Source organism: Glycine max, chromosome 14 (assembly GCF_000004515.6).
Source record: "Glycine max cultivar Williams 82 chromosome 14, Glycine_max_v4.0, whole genome shotgun sequence".
In the NCBI taxonomy this organism is placed as follows: domain Eukaryota; kingdom Viridiplantae; phylum Streptophyta; class Magnoliopsida; order Fabales; family Fabaceae; genus Glycine; species Glycine max.
In genome coordinates this window covers 32,500,054-32,519,617 of record NC_038250.2, presented here as the reverse complement: position 1 = coordinate 32,519,617, position 19,564 = coordinate 32,500,054, and the positions used below count along the sequence as shown (strand labels likewise).

General features: G+C 35.8%; 1 protein-coding gene across 1 annotated transcript; it reads left to right on the top strand.

The window, feature by feature from the left end:
- The first annotated feature begins 5,275 nt into the window (after nt 1–5,275).
- Nucleotides 5,276–18,569, top strand: LOC100791694 (outer mitochondrial transmembrane helix translocase). The gene is made up of 5 exons (XM_003544673.5): nt 5,276–5,704; nt 7,607–7,907; nt 17,158–17,316; nt 17,477–17,772; nt 18,214–18,569. Exons 1-5 carry the CDS (start codon nt 5,507–5,509, stop codon nt 18,430–18,432), a joined length of 1,173 nt encoding a protein of 390 aa, XP_003544721.1. The 5' UTR covers nt 5,276–5,506; the 3' UTR covers nt 18,433–18,569.
- Nucleotides 18,570–19,564: the final 995 nt, after the last annotated feature.

The following is a 19,564-nucleotide window of genomic DNA, read 5'->3' as shown; positions in this document are numbered from 1 at the left end:
AGGTTTCCTCTAGCACTCATTGAAGGTAATTCATTATTTGTATCTTCCATCTCTAAGATCATCCACACAAAACCCATTCTAAGAGATTACATCACAGTGCAAGCACTAGCATAGACGAAGCATGACTATGTGCACACACCATTTGAGGCCTTCAAAGCCCTTTCATCCGATGCCATAGTTTATTTATAGCCTCCTCAATGGACACGTCTAGTGTATCCATAAGTTATCAAGATGCAACTACACCGGCTCGCACCTAGCACCCAACAATGTTTTCGTTCATCTACTAAAGTTACACCAGTCGTGGCTTGGAGAAACCTTCATAAATGCAAAGACAAGAAGAGCACTCAAAAAGTATCCCTAGGGGTCTATTTGAAAAGCACAGGAGGGACCCTTCACAGGAAGTGGATGTTGGATCAAGTGGCCTCAGAATAATTAAGAAGGGGGGTTGAATTAATTATTAATGTGTCTTTACTAAGTAAAACTTATCCTTCTTAATGTTACTAGATTCAATTAGGCTTTTACTACAAAGTTAAGAAAGTAAAGAACAAAAATAGAAACTTAACCAAAAGTAAAAGCGATAATTAAAGTGCACAGTGGAAATTAAAGAGTGTAGGGAAGAAGAAGACAAACACAAGAATTTATATTGGTTCGGCAACAACCCGTGCCTACATCCAGTCCCCAAGCAACCTGCGGTCCTTGAGATTTCTTTTCAACCTTGTAAAAACCTTTACAAGCAAAGATCCACAAGGGATGTACCCTCCCTTGTTCTCTTTGAACAACCAAGTGGATGTACCCTCCACTTGAACTGATCCTCAAGAGATGTACCCTCTCTTGTTCTCAGTTATAACAACCCAAGTAGATGTACCCTCTACTTGTACCACAAAGGATGTACCCTCCAATGTGTTAAGACAAAGTTCTCAGGCGGTTAGTCCTTTGAAACTTTGTAAAGGGGAAACAAAAGATATCTCAGGCGATTAGTCCTTTGAAATCTTTTGTTTAAGGGAAAGGGAAGAATCAAAAGAATTCTCAGACTGTGTCCTTTTGAATTCTTTGAAAAGGGAGAAGGGAGACACAAAAGAATTCAGGCGGTTAGTCCTTTGTTCTTTTGGAAAAGGGAGAAGAGAGACACAAAAAGAATTCAGGCGATTAGTTCTTGTTGAATTCTTTTTGGCAGAAGGAGAAGAGAATGAAAAAGATGAATAGCACAAGTTTTTGATCAAAGAACTTTTATTGAAAGAAAAAGGTTTGAGTTCAAAACTTTTAGAAAGATGAAGAGAAGATGAATCAGAAAAAAATCTATTGAAAGAGTTGAATGATGTTGAGAGAGAAGATTGAAAGGTAGATTTCTTGATTGTTATTAAAATTCATGCCATGGTCACATATTTATAATTTCTTGATAACTCAAGTCAAAGTTTGTGACTCTTGGCAATTTCTTTTAAAACTAGTTACTTAGAAAAGTTGTGACTTTTGAAAGAATCTTTAGAAACAAGTCACTTGAAGAATTGTGACTTTTGGAAATGTATTTTTCGAAAACAGTCACTGGTAATCGATTACCATTAAGGTGTAATCGATTACACATCAACAGATGTGACTCTTTATTTTGAATTTTGAAAATCTTAACGTTTTAAAAACACTGATAATCGATTACATGTTTATGGTAATCGATTACAACTTTGTAAATCCGTTTGAAAAACAATGCTGACTACTGGTAATCGATTACCAGAGAGTAAAACTCTTTGATAAAAGATTTTGTGAAAACTTCATGTGCTACTCAATGTTTTGAAAAACTTTTTTAGTACTTATCTTGATTGAGTCTTCTCTTGATTCTTGAATCTTGAGTCTTGAATCTTGATCTTGATTTTTCTTGAATCTTGATTCTTGAAACTTGATTCTTGAATCTTGAATCTTGATTCTTTAAACTTGATTCTTGAATCTTTGGATTTTGCTTGACTCTTGATTCTTTGGCATCATCAAAATAACCTTGGAAGGCATTGCTTCCACAGTGGAACCACCTAAGAGTGAGTTAAAAAGAAAGTTGTCGTTGCCATGAAGGACTCAACTCGGTGATGCTCAAAAAGAGAAGAAGGCTTGAGAAGAAGAACAATTGGTTGTTATTGCCATGAAGGACAAGGCTATCTCTACCCAAGATGAAGCTTCTACTAAAGTTGTGGACAATATCATTGTGCATGGGGGTTACTAACACTGGTGTCATGGACGAAATTATGGAAGCGTCCAATGAAACCATAGCTGATGAGATTATCCCTCAAGGCAAGGAACCTACCTCCAAGCAATCTACAACCTCTAATGAAGCTACATCAAGAGAGAAGGGTGAATCTGATGTTGTTGTTGTTTACTCCACAAGCTCAAGACCTACCCCCCTTGAACTATGCGCCCCCCCCCCCACTGCTATAACCAGAGATTAAGTGTAAGACATGATTGTCCAAGCCATGGAATCTTTTGTTGAATGACAAAGGCAAGAAAACAGATAACTACCCATGCAAAACAGATAACCAGAGTTTAGACTTTCCATGCAAAATGGATAACTACCCAGTTTTTCAATCTTGGTGTTGTTCTTTTTCAAAATCTTCAACATGCTTAGATGACTATGCTTGAAGCTATTGCTACACCTACACCCACGCCTCACCTATACCCCCAACACCTAAGCCAACACCACTATCCATTGAACCAACACATCCACCTGCACAACCTCCACCACCACCACCTCAAGTTTAAGATTGACTAAGATGTTCGTCATCATTTCTCTCTTCAAACCCACCATCCTTTCGTTTATGACAAAAGGGGGAGAAAAAGAAATTTTGGTTGAAAGAAAAACATGTATTTTAGTTATGAGCTCATAATAGTTTTTCATTTTGAACTCACATTAGAAACCTTTTTAGTTTCAAAGAAGAATTAAAAAAAAATTAAAACCCCAATTCAATCCCCCTTCTTGTGGTATTTTGGTCACTTCAAAAGATTCTCTATTCATCAACAGTGGGAAGTATAATGTAAGCTCAAGTTTGTACTTGTCCCGACATAGGATTTGTTGTAGGAGTTTGAGGCAGATACTTGAGTGATCTTGGAATGTAGCACTAGAAGGAAACAAAGCGCATGATGCATTCTTCAAGAGAACAAAAGGGTATATATGCTTACTTATCAAAAGTCTGCTCACTTGTCAGAAGTCTAATAATAATCTAGATATCATTAGGTACTCAGACTCTAATTTTGTAGGATGCCAGCACAGAAAATGCTCCATATTTGGATACATATATGTTGGCCGGAGGAGTTATCTCTTGGTAGTCTACTAAACAAACTTAGGTAACTTCTTCAATCACGACTATGAAGTTTGTTGCTTGTTTTGAGGCATCCAACCAAGGAGTATGGTTGTGAAACTTTGTCAATAGTTTGCATGTGGTCGATTACATTGAAAGATCATTGAGAATTTATTGTAATAATAACTCAACAATTCAATACTTCAACAATGATAGGAGTGCAACCAAGTTAAAATTCATTGACATCAAATTTTTGGTTGTTAGGGAAAGAGTTCAGAATAGACAGATTTTCATAAAACATATAGGAACTGATTCCGTACTAGTTGTCCTACTTACTAAAGGTTTGGTATCTAAATTTTTTCATGAGCACACTGCTAATAAGGGTGTAGTTCCTAATAGAATCTTATTGTAGTGGAAGTCACATTTATGTTCTATATCCTATGTTTTTCCAAATATTTGTATTGTTTGAATGCTGAATAAAGTTGATGTTTATCATTATATTCTGAGGTTGTTTTGTGTGCAATATTTATGTTGCATTAGGATTGATCTCTATAAAGAATAAAGTTTGGACTAGTTGAAAATAAACACGATTAAGATCACATTGCTTGTAATTTTCATGTCGCTTATCCATATTTGATCTATGTTGTCAAGTATGAGTGATAGTGGTAATCATTGTGGCTTAATCATATTAGATTGTGATGAAAACAATAGTGGCTCCTTGTTGCTATATGAGAGGGACAAGATTGTTTAAAGAGGAGTCCAAAAGTACAGTTAAAACTCTATAAATTAATAATGTCAGGACCAAAGAAATTTATTAATTTAGAGAGTTATTAATTTATCGATAAATTAATAATTATTAATTTAAATAGTTTTTAAGTAAATATATTGTACATACCAAACAAAAAGACAAATTAGTCTATGCCTCTTAGAATTACGTTGCAGCGAATCTTGGGACTCAACGTAAATTAGTAACTACTGTGTTCATATGCATTGGAAATCAATAACGCAGAGAACAATGCAGAGGATGACGACGAAGATGATACGGTGTCTTTGGAGCCTGTTACGCAAAAGGAAGCACTTATGGCGTCGAACACTCTTCACAAACACTCTTCACAACTTTAGGATACAATACAAAAATATAACACCTGAGCTATTGGATGCAATAAGAAAAGTTAGAGATGAGCTTCAAATAGACTTGAACTTTAAAGGAAAACAAACAACTATTGAATCATATTTCAATAGAGTGTAATATATTTTTTTCAGTTTCTATGAATTATTAATTTATGATTTTCTTGGGACCGAAAATTATAAAGGGATCTCACGAAAAATTATTATCTTATTATTTTATCAAGTTTTTCAATTTTTTACGTTGGCCCAAGTCGGGACCGGACAAATTTATTATTTTAGAGAGTTTATTAATTTATCGAGTATTAATTTAAAGAATTTCTACTATAAATAACATACAGTTGTGTGGTTAAAGAATTTTGTGGTATAAATGTTTAAGGTTAATATGAAGTTCAAGTGGGAGATTGTTAGTATTTTTTTATGTCCTAATTAAAAAATATGGGCCACATATTATATTATCATTTATATTAGTTATTTATATTTAGATGGACCCAACATAAGTGATCTAATTTAGTGATCTCATTAGTCTGCCAATAGAAAACTAATATGGACTTAATAAGCAGAAACTGATTTGGCTTATTAGAGTGATAATAAGAACCCTAATAGGTTCAAACTTGAGGGGCAATTATGACTCCTATCAAGTTTAATAAGTGACTTTTTTAATTCCTGAAATTTACATTTTAATTCTTGAAAGATTCTGTCGTTAATTTTTTTTAATTCCGTTAGTTAAAGAATTTTAATAATAAAGACCTTCTGAAAATTAAAATATAAATTTTAAAGATTAAAAAATCCGCTTATTAACTATATAGATTAAAAATGATAAATTTAGAAAAAGATATAAATGGGTAATTAAATAATAACTAATCTACTAAGTACTAACTGTTTCGTTTATTTTTATTTTTGTCGATTAATATAACCAAATTCCGGACAGGTTCTCCTGAAGCTCGCAAGTCGGCTAAAATTCGAGAATCATCTATTCATCGTCTAACTCTAATCCGCATGCTTTCCCTCCTCCATTCGTGTGTTGCTCAGAGAAGAACAAAGAATAAAAAGGCCCGAGTGTGAACGGTTCTTTACTAATACGTATTAGTCAAAGAAACATAAGATAAGATATGGGTCGTTTAGCAGAGTCGAAGTTGGTGCAAGAGTTGGTTCTGTATGCAGCAAGCGCAGCACTGAGCTGCTTGGTCTTGTTCGTGGGCCTCCGACAGCTCGACCCGAATCGCGAGGCTTCGAAAAAGGCCTTTCAGCACAAAAAAGAGATTGCCAAGCGCCTCGGTCGTCCTCTAGTTCAGACAAACCCTTATGAGGTAAAGTACCCTTTCTCTCCCTCCCTGTGAAGCACCGACACTTTCCTTGTTTAAAATGTTGCTGTGTTGGACATGTTTCTGACACAGACACACGGAAACTTGTTTCACACTTGCTAGGCACTTTTTATTAGGTTTTCAATTTAAAAATAATTTTTTGTTGGTTTCATACTTAAGCATATACGTTTACACAGTTCATATACTAAAAAACATAAAAGATTGATTAATATACCATCAATTTAAATATTTTGTTATATGTTACTCATTTTATTTGATTAGAGTCTCTTTGTAGGTGTATGCAGTGTCGCCATGTTCTATATTTTAGACATTAATCGTGGGTGTCGTGGCCGGTGTCCGTGGTAGAGTCTGTGCTTCATAGTTCCCTCCCAATAATATCCCCATCTTTCTTATCATTCAATACTTTAACTGTAAATTATTATATAATTTTTTTTAATTATACTCTTTTTTTGCTTAATTTTTAATCATTTTACACATGTATCATAGACAAGAATATGCATTACTGCTTGATAAACTTCTTCCTATAAAGTGATAGCGGCTAGAAATTAGTTAAGAAGTAATTAGGAATTAGTTATTATGCCAACTGGCTTATTTAGTAAGTAATTAGGAAGAGAGGAAATAAAAATAATCTCATTTCATTAGCTAAAATTAGCTTATACTTATGCTTATGCATAAGCTATTTTTGTAAAAGTTCTCTCATATTAGCTTCTCTAAATGCTGATTTTTTAACTTATGCATGGACTAATTTTACCTTATGGAAAAATTTATTTCATTTTATTTTTCTTAGTGTTTATGGAGAAGAAGTTTATCTAAACGTGACATTATTTGTCAAATTAGTTTCTTTATCATTGCCAAAGGGCAATAGATAGCAAAATCAATTCAACGAATGTTTGTGAGAAAGCATGGGCTAGGTTATTCACGTTTATGCAACTAATTAATTCTGTTTTAATTGATTCTTTATTTATTATGCACTGGGATTGGTGTGTTATTTGATTCCATTGCTTGGCAATTTGCAGCCCGTGCCATTATTTCGCTAAGGTATTTAAGGCATAAATATAATTGGGGTAATGAAGAATCCTGTCATCTGTATTGGGACATATTTGAATTTGTTGTTACCGGCTTCAGTCTTGTTGGATGTGCCAATCGGTTACTTTTATGTATCATACAACTGATACTAGTTTTTTTTTTCATATTCTCTACAGATTAGTTATGCAATCTTTATCTCAGTTCCACGATTCTGTAGCTGTACTATGTGGTTTGTGAAACAATTTCCCATTGAATGCCTAATAGGTGCATGGGTGGGAAAGGTCTTGTTGCATGAGAGTTGATAATGTATGTGTAATGTATTGGATAGGTGGTTCTATTTTTGTTAAACCACTGCCTGGAGATCAGAAATCATGTTCTAAGCTTGGATTTGCATTGAAGATGCCTTCCGAACATATTTAAAAGCTGATGATTCTACAAGTCAGAACATAATTTTGATAACAATAATTGGAACGGAATAATGTGCTCTTATGTTGCTAAGCTGTAGTTTTGACTTAAAATATAACTGGTGGTTCTGATATTATCTTATCACTTCTATTATCAGCATTTGCAATTCCAAGTTGGATTTCTAGTTTCATGAGCTACTTTTCTGAAAAGTTTTCTGGAACTAGTCTTTTACTATTGTTGACCAATTTCTGTGTGTAAGAAGGAATTGGTTTGAAAACAGAATTATATTAAAATACATAAATTAAAGAAAAAAAAATACTAGTTCCTTTACTTCCTTACATACCTTTGGGGATTTATTGCATTATTTTATTTCAAAAGAGCTATTTTCTTGTTTTCTGTTAAAAGTAGGGACTACGATTAATATTATTTTAAGTTTGTGCCCTTTATCTTGTACAGGATGTCATAGCATGCGATGTTATCAATCCTGACAACATTGATGTGGAGTTTAACTCTATTGGGGGACTGGAAACTATTAAGCTAGCTCTGTTTGAGCTTGTTATTCTGCCTTTAAAAAGACCTGACTTGTTTTCTCATGGTAAGCTTCTTGGGCCACAAAAGGGTGTCCTCTTGTATGGACCACCTGGCACAGGGAAGACCATGCTTGCCAAAGCTATTGCTAAGGAGTCTGGAGCAGTTTTCATTAATGTCAGGATATCAAACCTGATGAGCAAGTGGTTTGGAGATGCCCAGAAACTCGGTGTGTACACAATGTTTTTTACCTTCCATTCAATACCCAATGATTATTTTTCCTTCTGTATAAAACCTTGTCATTCAGACTATTGACTTTGCTGGACATGATTTCTTTTCAAGTTTGCTTAATATGAGATGAAACACAATTTGGGCCTTTGATGCGAACCTGAGTAGGAGCGGATCGTTTGATACAGGCTACGAAGGTTTGGATGACGCCACTTCCAGTGAAGGAAGATAAGTCATGGTAGACGCCACTTCCAGTGAAGGAAGATAAGTCTGGGTAGACGCCACTTCCGGTTAAGGAAGATAAGTCAGGGTAGACGCCACTTCCGGTGAAGGAAGATAAGTCTGGACAGACGCCACAAGGATTACCTTGATAAGTCTGAGATTGGTTCAACAAGGAACCCAGAGAGAAACTCTCACCAAATTTTATCAAAATGCCAAAAGTTTTTTTTTATTCAAAACAAAAACCAATACTTATAGTGTAGCTGAACAAAAAGATAAAAATAGACATGGGCCTTCTAAACAGTTTGGGCCAAAATTAGAATAAAAATAAATTATAACTAAAAATTTATTTAACTTGAGCCTTCAAATTAGTTTGGGCCTTCAGCAACAATTAATAGTCTTAATAGTGTCTCTGCCTCTGGGCCTTCATCCTTCTCCACTCGGGGGCTTTGTCCTTCTCCACTTGGGCCTTCGTCCTTCTCCACTTGGGCCTTTAGCCTGTATTAGGCCAGTTTCATGATTCTCATCATTCCCTCCTTCTTGGAAAACATTTGTCCTCAAATGTCCAGGATCATCACCGGGTTCAAGTACCACTTCCTTCCTTTTCTTGTTGGCTTGCTTGGCATAGTTTTCATTCTTCTTTGCAATTTGCACCTTCACTTGGTCATACAATCTTTTCACATACTCAACTTTGGCATATGCATCCTTACATTGAGTCTCTTGGGGATTGCTTTTGTAAGTTGGCCTGTTAGGCAATGAAGCTCCGGGGAGAAGATCAACTTGATGTTCTATGCCTCTTGAAGGTGGTAGTCCATGAGGAATCTCCTTAGGAAAGACATTTTTAAATTCCTGCAATAATGGTTGAACACTAGGAGAAATAGAAATAGTAAACTCATTAGAATTATCAGTAGAAATTTTACTGTCTTTGCAATACTGTAGATTGAGTGGTTCATGAGCAGGTAACACTTTCCTCACTTCACTCGCCTCTGCAAAATAATTAAATTTTCTCTCATGTGTATCACTCTCTCTCTCTTATGTGTATCACTCTTTTCCTCTGGTGTATCACTCTTCTTTTTCATATTCCTTTGTGGTGCCTCACTATTTTCTTTCTCTTGTTCTCTCTTTTCTCTCATTCTGATTTGGTCATCACACACTTCTCTAGGGGATAGAGGTTTAAGAGTAAACGAGGAAGATTTGGCTATTCGTCTGTAGGGCTTTTCTTTGTTACGGTTCAACAAATGTTGCATTTGTGTAGTCCACGCGTCCAGAAATAAGCGTTGAGATTCGTCCAGTTGATGATATACACCACCATTGTCACCAGCTCTTGCCATGATTAAGGAACAAAGAATTTTGCAGTAAATTAAAAAAAATTCAGGACCTCACCACACTCTACTCACGTGTTTCTCTCTTTAATGGTAGTTCACTCGTGTTTGATGCTCTCAATATAGGCTTTTGTGTGATGTTTTCACTCTTGCCTTTTACCACTCACTCCCTCTTAAGTTCCTGGATGGATCGAATTAGACACACAAGGTAATATAAAATAAAAGGAAAGACAATATAATTATCAGAGTAACAAATTTGATTTGGGATAACAACTTGGACTTGATTTGGATAGCAAATTGGATTTGATTTGGATAACAGATTAGATTTGGATAACAAATCTGATTTGGATAAAAAATTTGATTTGATTTGATTTGGATAATAGATCAGATTTGGATAACAAATTAGATTTAATTTGGATAACAGATATGATAACAAATAAGATAACAGATAGGATAACAGATAAGATAACAGATATGACAAGTAAACTTCAAATGCTCATAACTTTTGCTACGGTTGTCCGTTTGAGGCCCACTATATATCAAAACGCTCAGAATTCAAAGGAGAATCCAGATAAGGGAATTTGGTACACGATTTTCTGCCAAAAAAAGCCTCTAACTGCCTCAATTTCGTGTTCAAAGATCAAACACCCACTTTCTCTTTTTTCTCTTCTTTTCTTCTCTTTTTTTTTTTTCAAAATTTCTGCAACTTTTTTTTTTTTACTTGAAACAGAACCCAAACAATTTTTTTTTATGACACAAAGTCTGAAAGACACTAGAAACAAGAACAACAACAAGAACACAAACGTGACAAGAACAAGAACGAAACAAAGACACAAACAAGAACGCAACAAGACGCAAACAAGAAAAACAAATAACAGAACAAGGACAAAACACGAACCAGGACAAATTACAAAGAAAAATAATAGGATAAGATAGAACCTGTATCAAGAGCCGAAGCTCTGATACCAGATGATGCGAACCTGAGTAGGAGCGGATCGTTTGATACAGGCTACGAAGGTTTGGATGACGCCACTTCCAGTGAAGGAAGATAAGTCATGGTAGACGCCACTTCCAGTGAAGGAAGATAAGTCTGGGTAGACGCCACTTCCGGTTAAGGAAGATAAGTCAGGGTAGACGCCACTTCCGGTGAAGGAAGATAAGTCTGGACAGACGCCACAAGGATTACCTTGATAAGTCTGAGATTGGTTCAACAAGGAACCCAGAGAGAAACTCTCATCAAATTTTATCAAAATGCCAAAAGTTTTTTTTTATTCAAAACAAAAACCAATACTTATAGTGTAGCTGAACAAAAAGATAAAAATAGACATGGGCCTTCTAAACAGTTTGGGCCAAAATTAGAATAAAAATAAATTATAACTAAAAATTTATTTAACTTGAGCCTTCAAATTAGTTTGGGCCTTCAGCAACAATTAATAGTCTTAATAGTGTCTCTGCCTCTGGGCCTTCATCCTTCTCCACTTGGGCCTTCATCCTTCTCCACTCGGGGGCTTTGTCCTTCTCCACTTGGGCCTTCGTCCTTCTCCACTTGGGCCTTTAGCCTGTATTAGGCCAGTTTCATGATTCTCATCAGCCTTCTCCTATTGTGTTCAGAATTGATTAGAATAGTTTCAGCTTAGTTTCTTTGCTTGAAAAATATATGGTAGATAGATTGGATTATTATCAAATGTGTAATGTGTTCTCTTAGGTGTCCAATTCTTTGAAGAAAATAAAGTCCTTTATAGTAGTTTCAACATCTGATATGTTAGAATGGTGTGACAGACAGAAAATGTAAAAGTGAAAAAACTGTATAATTGATTATCTGAGTAAAATACAGTATGCAAGGGAGCTCTCTATATATATCTGTCATAACATCATTTCTAACTAATTGAAACGGAAAGGTAACTAACTTCTAATAGTAACAGCTAGGGGTGGCCAAAACAAACTGAACTGCACTGAACTATAGTTAACTGAATCAAAATTAATTGAAAAAACCTGAACTGTTTAAATAAAAATTGAACTGAACCATAAAACTGAACTGCTAAAAAAAGCAATTCAGTGCACTCCCAAACTGATACTCATCAGAGTTGGAAAAATAAACCCCTCTCCACTCATGTTAGTAACTCCTGCTCCACTCCAACATACAATATTCCACCTTACCCTCCCATTACGCGAAGAAAAGCAAGAATCACACCAATCAGGAGAATGAAATAATGCCACACATTTGTTTCTTCATCTTTTTAGTATATATGAACCACATGTAGATCAACCTAAATATGACAATTAGTTGGCCAAATAAGATGCAACACTTAGAGGCAAATAGTGTCACGTGTGGCCTCAATAAGCAATTTTCAAATATGTTGATCATAAATTTAAAAACCTATAATTTAAAAAATGCTCAAACTTATCTTTAATATTTTGTTCATAGCAATTTGAAAAATCACAATCATATAAAAATTCATTAATTATTTATTCAAACGCAAATCAATGTAAAAATGAGAAGCCAAACTAAAACAATGTGGTATTTTTTTAATTGAAAGCAAAAAAAAAAGTAATTTCTACAAAAAAGGCCCCTTAAAAATAGTTTGGTGCACGTCAGAATAGTTTGGAGCAGTTCAGAACAGTTCATAACAGTTCAGTTCGAACTGGTTCAATCGAGTTCAATGCACCTTTAAAACAGTTGGGTTCAGTTTGCCTGAACTGCTTGACAGTTCAGCTCGGTTCAGGGGAACTGCATTTGCAGTTCAGAACAGTTCAACACTGTTCAGTTTGAATTGAACAGCCCTAGTAATAGCTGTAACTGACTCAGTGTAAAGAATGGAGTTAACATTAATATACTCAAATTCCCCCTACTAGCTCAGGGTGATTGTTGAACACTGAGAACTTTGAGCTTGTCTCTAAGAGTAGTGAACCTGAGCTTCAAGAGTGGTTTGGTAAGGACATCTGCAATTTGGTACTGACCTGGAACATGAAGAACAATGAGAGACTGAGCTACGACTTTCCCCGTGACAAAGACGTCCAACTCCATGTTCTTTGTATGAAAATGCAACACAGGATTGTGTTTCAAAGCCAGTTGTCACAGTAAATGGTAGTTGTTGAGCTGGCAACCTGTAATTCTTTGAGCAAGGATTGGACCTCTGATGCAGTGGAGGCGAGGCTTCTGTACTCAACCTCAACACTGGACTTTGCAAAGAGAGTCTGCTTCTTAGACCACCAGGACATCAGATTTGACGCAAGAAACAACACACTAATTCTAGATGTGGATATGCGATCATCATCGGAACCCCAGTCAGCATCATAAAAGGCATAGGCTGTGATACTATCTTTAGAAAGAGAAGATGAAGAACATAGGAAGAAACTGTGTATCCGAATTATGAACTGGGTGATATCATATATAGTTATAAGTAAAAGGAGTTACTAATATCCCTAATTACTAAAAAAGTATTTACACAAAGACAATGCCTAATTATCCTCCTTACATTAAGAAGAAGAAATTATTTCGACTATGGGAAACAGTTTTAAAGATGTCTTTTTCATATCATCGCCAAACTTATAGCCAAATTGAAGTTGTAAACCACTGATTGGAAACTTATCAATGTTGTTTTGCATTTGAACAACTGAGGACTTGGTCTATTTGGCTACATGGGCTGAATTATGGTACCGCACAACCTTTCATGCATTGACTGCTACTACACCATTTCAGGTGCTCTATGGAAGAGCACTTCCTGCTATTATTCGCTTTTGGAAGGAGAAACAAAACTGGAGACTGTAGCCAAAGTTAGAAGACCATAATGAAGCACTCATCTTAAGTATCATCTAGCTAAGGGGGTATTATAGGGAAAAAAATACTGAAGAAGTTTTAGTTACAAACTAGAGGGTTCTGATATTTATAGCTGCCTTGATTACAAGGCCCCAATGACCTAACTATTAGGCCCAACACGATGGTGATCTAAAGCTAACTAACAACAGTTAGAAACTAAGCTTTCTTACGTGATACTCTAATACCCATGCAAGCTCAAGAGGTGTGTGATGCTAAGGGATCACCTACTCAGCTTGAATCTAAAAGCAGTGAAGTGAGTGGGAGAGACCGAGAGAGAGCCCTGGTGAGGATGTTAGCACATTGCTCAGTGGCTGGCACATGAAGAACATGAAGTCAGTTGCTTAAGACCTTCTCACAAACAAAAAACAGATCAAGCTCCATGTGCTTTGTGTGGGTATGCAAAATGGGATTGTGAGCAAGAACCACTGTACTCATTTATTTATATTATCAACGAAAAGGCAAGGAACAAAATGATTGATACCTGGCTCAGTTAATAGAGTTTGGACTCAAATAATTTCAGCAGTGGCATCAGCCAAGCTCTTGTTTTCAGCCTCAGCACTGGAGTAGGTGACATCTAGCTACTTTTTTTACCACCAGGAAATTAAATTGGGTGCCAAGATAGACACATGCACCAGAGGTGGAGCGACCACCACCAACATTGGAGGCCCTGTCAGCATCACAGTAAGTGTCATGAGACATAGGAGAGTGAGGAAATGCTAGCAGAAGGTGAAGACACCAAGAAAGAGTTTCCTTGAGGTAGCAAAGAATGCACTTCAGAACATACTAGTGAGCTTCAAGAGCCTTAGACATAAAATGGAAGTCTTTGTTCCCTTCTCCTTATATCCTAAAAATCAACCTTGTCCTCAAGGTTGGAATTTGAAAACTGAAATGACACACTTCCTCAAGTTTTCTCCTTTCCATCTGAAATTTCCTTTGCTCTTCAGCCTTTCACTGGGCTTCCTCAGCCAATGCAACCTAACAAGCAAGTTCTTGTCTCTGTCTTATTTGCTGCTCTTCACACTCAGCTGCTTGAAGATGAACTTTAGCAGCCAAAAGTAAGTGGTTGCAGTATCCTACATGAGTGTCAATTTTCTTCCCATCAAACCCATGAATATGTAAGTTGGAAGCTGAAGACAACTGACTAAATACACGAACAATATTTTGCAACTCAGCAACAGTTGCTCTCACCTTGTCTGCAGTCCTCTTTGCCTTTTGTAGTGTTGATGCTAAAACTTTTGCATTGCAACCCCTGCATCAAACCTTAAAGTATAGTTCGAGTGTGTCAAATGCATGGCTCTCCGTAGAGTTTTTGTACAGTCTAGTCACTGTTCAGCCTCATAATGTGTATGAGCTAAATATAGAAGTTTGTGTACAGTCTAGCCACTGTTCAGCCTCATAATGTGTATGAGCTAAATATAGAAGTATTGAGAGTTTGTGTTATTTCCGCAAGCAGTTTTGATATATTTTCACGGCCAAAGTAAAATTCCCTTGAGCAAAACAAACATGTGCCAGATTTATCCTCACATCAGGCATCTGGACAAAAACACTACCTCTGGCAGCTTCTTGAACCTCTGTAAAGATATCCTTAGATGCATCAAAAAATGGCCCTTTTCCACTAAGAATACCTCAGCACCATTGGCAGCATATAAATTAGAAGAATGCTGAATCAGAACTCTGGTATAAAGTTCTTTGGCCTTTTCCAAATGAGTAGCTCTAGCTTTGGATTTCTCTTCTCATTGTGAACTGCTGCAAAGTAGTTCCTGTTTTCCTGTAGTGACTCTATTGCCCTTAGCATCTCAGAGTCTCAGACGATGATTTACTAGTTGTTGCAAGTGGGTTGGTGTCTAGCAGTTTAGCTGACATGCCTAAATTCCTTAACTTTGTCAACAAAGAAGACCCATCCCTCTCCTTGAGAAGTTGTAGCTCTGCTGATGACAACCCATTAAGGATCGTATGTGAGCTTGCATCTGAAGGGTCTAGTGATGGTGTAGGCGCAATCAGTTTCCATATAATCCCAATTTCCATGGTTGTGGGTTTCATAAAGAAACCATTATCACCCTCAACTTCTATGACATTTACTACCCAAGAATGAAATTTTTTTATGATAATTGAGAAATCCCCTTCTTGTTCCTGCATTTTCTGCTGCAAATTCTCAGTCTCTTCCATCTTGATCTCCTCTACTACCTCGGCATCAATGGTTTTTGAGTCTTTGTCTTCGACACCAAGCTCCTCCCCACGATGGGCGCCAATTCTCTTATTGGCAAAACACTCAAGGGCTTTTACTGAATCACTGTCTTGCGGTGACTTTGTTACCCACACACCCAACTGCAAAGTTGATATTGTCTACATGGATTGTTTGTCCTCTTTTTCAAACTCAAGACTGATTCCCCTTTTCTCGATCAACAATTGTAGCATCTGTTTGGCCTCTTTAATTCCCTCAATGGTTTTCTTGATCTTGATTTTAGAGGGCTGCTCCTCCTCCATGCTTTCCTCCCTTTTAACCTCAAGAATGTTTTTTGAACTTTTTAGTCGTCCATGCTTTAACTCTGAAATGCTGATTTTGTAAGAATGATAATTGGGTTCCTCTTCCTCACTGTCCTCTCTAGACCCATTATTGTCACTGTTCTCTTCCGCCTTCTTGTCTCTGTTGACCGAGTTTTCCCCACCATCCGAAGGCGTCTTTCCTTTCTTGAATTCAAGAAGTAATTCCTTGATTTGCCTCATGTCCAGCAATCTTTCTTTTATGAGATCCATGTCTGTTTTTAGGTCTGTAATCACCTTTCCTGCTCGCTGGCCAATTTCTCCAAAGTGCTCACTTTGCTCTCCATCGTACAACTTGGATCTGGCAGATCGGACCAATTGTTAGGAACCAAGAATTGAAATGACAAAGAAAAGAAAGGATTTATTGACTAGTAAGAAAAAAACAGAAAATAGGAGAGAAAACTCTCCTTCGAAGGTTTTCCCTTCATAGAGGATTTCTCCTTTCACAAAGAGCTAATGCTCAATCTACAAATGATAAGATCTCCCTCTCTCCTATCCTTCTTCCCCTATTTATATCTAATAAACCCCTCTATCGAACTAATTAACCCCTTAACTAACTGATCAATATCCTAACTGTAGTAACTAACTTATTAATGGTCTAACTATGTTAAATAACTTTCCCTTCTCCTTATATCCTAACACGGGAGTTATGATGGCATATTGTAAGGCACTGACACTGGATCTTTAAAGAGTATCATCTGGTAAAGGATCTGAAACTTCCTTGGAGAGTTTGCTGCTGGCAACCACGGGAGAAGAGATTGCTTTAGCCTCTGCCATGTTGTCTTTAGAGAAAATCAGATTTATTTGTTGTAAATGGGAAAATGTTCCCATATTTGTTGTTTCTGTACTGCATCTGTTTATAGGGATAGAATACAAGTTGGAAATCAATTTTCAGACAATTTGACATTGAGTTTCCTTGTTGTGGGTGCTGCTTCTCAATTGTGTCCCTTCAATTTTGTTCTCATTATTTCCTGCTGGGGTTTAGTGTTGTATTGTTATTCTCTTTGGTTGGTTAAAACTTGGAATCCTTACTTTTGTTATAAGGTTTGTGCATAATCATAAATTGTGATTTATTGTTATTATACTTTATCTGTGTTATTGGTTACGCACACACATTCATGAATATAGTTTTCTGTATAAGTAGAGCCTTATGTCATGATCTCACTATTTCCGGATTCTCTGTTGTCTATTTAGGATCTGAGTTTGACAACTTTGGTGGACGTTGTTGTATTATTTTGGGCATATAATTAATACCGCTGAGAGCCATATTGAGACATTATCAGCCACAATCTGAATTATTATGTGAAGTCTTTGATTTGTATTACCATTGATGTGCTGCTGCTCTTTTGCAGTGACTGCCATATTTAGCCTAGCTCATAAGCTCCAGCCTGCCATCATATTCATTGATGAAGTTGACAGCTTTTTGGGTCAGCGTCGTACAACAGATCATGAGGCTTTGTTAAACATGAAAACTGAATTCATGGCTTTATGGGATGGCTTTACTACTGATCGTAAGTTTTAAACGTGTTATATACTTCTCTTCTGAGGCATAATTATTTAGAATATGCTGCAAGATACCGTGAATTGATGCAGCTCTGTTTAGCATTATTCTCTGTACTTATTAGTCAAAAGTTTTTAATTGTGATGACTTATAATTTACTGTGTGTGTAGAGAATGCTCAAGTTATGGTCCTTGCTGCAACTAATCGTCCTTCAGAACTTGATGAAGCAATACTTCGACGTCTTCCTCAAGCATTTGAAATTGGTATTCCAGACCAAAGAGAGAGGGCTGACATATTGAAGGTTATCTTGAAGGGTGAGAGGGTTGAAGAAAACATTGACTTTGACCATATAGCTTACTTATGTGAAGGTTACACTGGTTCGGATCTATTTGACCTCTGCAAGAAAGCTGCCTATTTTCCAATTAGAGAACTGCTGGACGAAGAGAAGAAAGGGAGAAGTTTTTCTGTGAGTGATTCATCGTTATCTTCTTTCTCCTTTACCTACCTCAACATTTTCATTTTTGTAACATTGGGTACTATGATATCTAGAGCTGAAATGTCTGGAATGCATATTCATATCTAGTTTTCTAACTAAAGAATAAATCTATGTTGAATGTTGAGTATATCTATTTTAAACTATTCTATGAACCTCAGCCTGGAGTCATGTTTGCATGCATGGACTAGCGTGTCTGGTCAATGAGATTGCTTATTTGTGCAAATATCAATTGATGTCAGCTATTACTATTATATTTCTAGTTTTGAAGAAATATCTTTTCTTCTTTACTTCTAATTTGCAATTAAGTAACCGGTGGATGGAAGTGGCAATAGCAGTGTGTTATCCGTAAAATGAAAATGAACAGTTGTATTGATGGCTGCTTCTGACAATGACTACTTTTTCATGGTTCAGGCTCCCAGACCATTGTCCCAGTTAGACTTGGAGAAGGTCCTTGCCACTTCCCGGAAGACTACCGTTGCTGCATTTGAATACAATGGATTGAGTGCAGATGCTCTAAGATGGTCAGGGCAGGGGGAACAAGATGATTATCAGGTTCAAGCTGCAATAAATGAACTCAAGTTTGTGGTTTCTCACATGATTAACCGCCAGCCAGATGCCAAAGATCTTTAAAATGCTATCTTTCATAGTTTCTTTAGACCATTCTTTTACAGTCGTCTAGCTTAGTCCGTCTTGTAAAGGCACCGATCTCATAGTTATACACTTGTATACTAATGCTACAACATTTGTTATGAAGCATCATATTTTAAGGTTGGTGAGTTTTTTTTTTTTTTACTCTTTGATGCAATATGATCATTTGTGGATCAGCATTTAATATTCCTTTTAAGAAAAATTTTGTTGATTACTGTTTTGTTGATCCAAATATATATATATATATATATACTATCTGATTTTATTGATCACTTTGATTATTTATTAAATTGTCAAAATCAACAATAAGATAATAAAATAATATATATTTTTATATATTATAAAAGTATGTATTATGTTAATTCTGATGAATGAGATGTAAAATAATTTTGTAAAATATAATTTCTTAAAAAATAATCTATTTAAAAGGTTTTTTTTCTTATTAAAATGATATATTTTTAGACAAAAGTTACCTAACTAATATTTGTTAGTTTCTTTGATAGGTTATCCATAGAAGGGACGGCTAAGTACAATATCTACATAAAAAAAAAACGTGAGAATTGGATTTTATTTTTTTATCAACATATAAGTGTTATACATTTGAATCCTGTACCACCAAGGGAAGTTGAATGGACAAAAAATGTCCCTAAAAAGTAAATCGTTGATTTGAAGCTTTTGTTTGAAACTTCTCGCGTGACTATTTTGGAATAAGAAAATTATTACTCGGAAATAACTATTTCGGAAATATACATGTATTTTGGAACAATTGTTTTTGGAATAGGAAGAGTTCTGAAAAAATTACTCTGGAATATGGAATGAAACTATTTCAGAATATATATACACTTTCAAAATAATTATTTTATAATAAAAAAAATCTCATTCTAAAATAATTTTTTGAAAATAATTATTTTTTATTATGGAATGATTATTTCAGAATATATATATATATATATACACTTTAGTAGTAGTAGTGGTGTTGATTGGGCGGGTACGGGCGGATTCGTGCTAAAAATGGCTCACTCGTGAAATGTGAAATCTGATCATTGTTTTTCTTAACCAAATTCGACCGATTGCTTCTTTGGATAAGCAAGATTTCGGATTATTAGTAGGTTAC

Coding starts and splice junctions, on each gene's coding strand:
- LOC100791694 (XM_003544673.5), top strand. CDS start 5,507: ATGGGTCGTTTAGCAGAGTCGAAGTTGGTGCAAGAGTTGGTTCTGTAT. Junction 5,705..7,606: donor TTCAGACAAACCCTTATGAG/GTAAAGTACCCT, acceptor TATCTTGTACAG/GATGTCATAGCATGCGATGT. Junction 7,908..17,157: donor TGGAGATGCCCAGAAACTCG/GTGTGTACACAA, acceptor GCTCTTTTGCAG/TGACTGCCATATTTAGCCTA.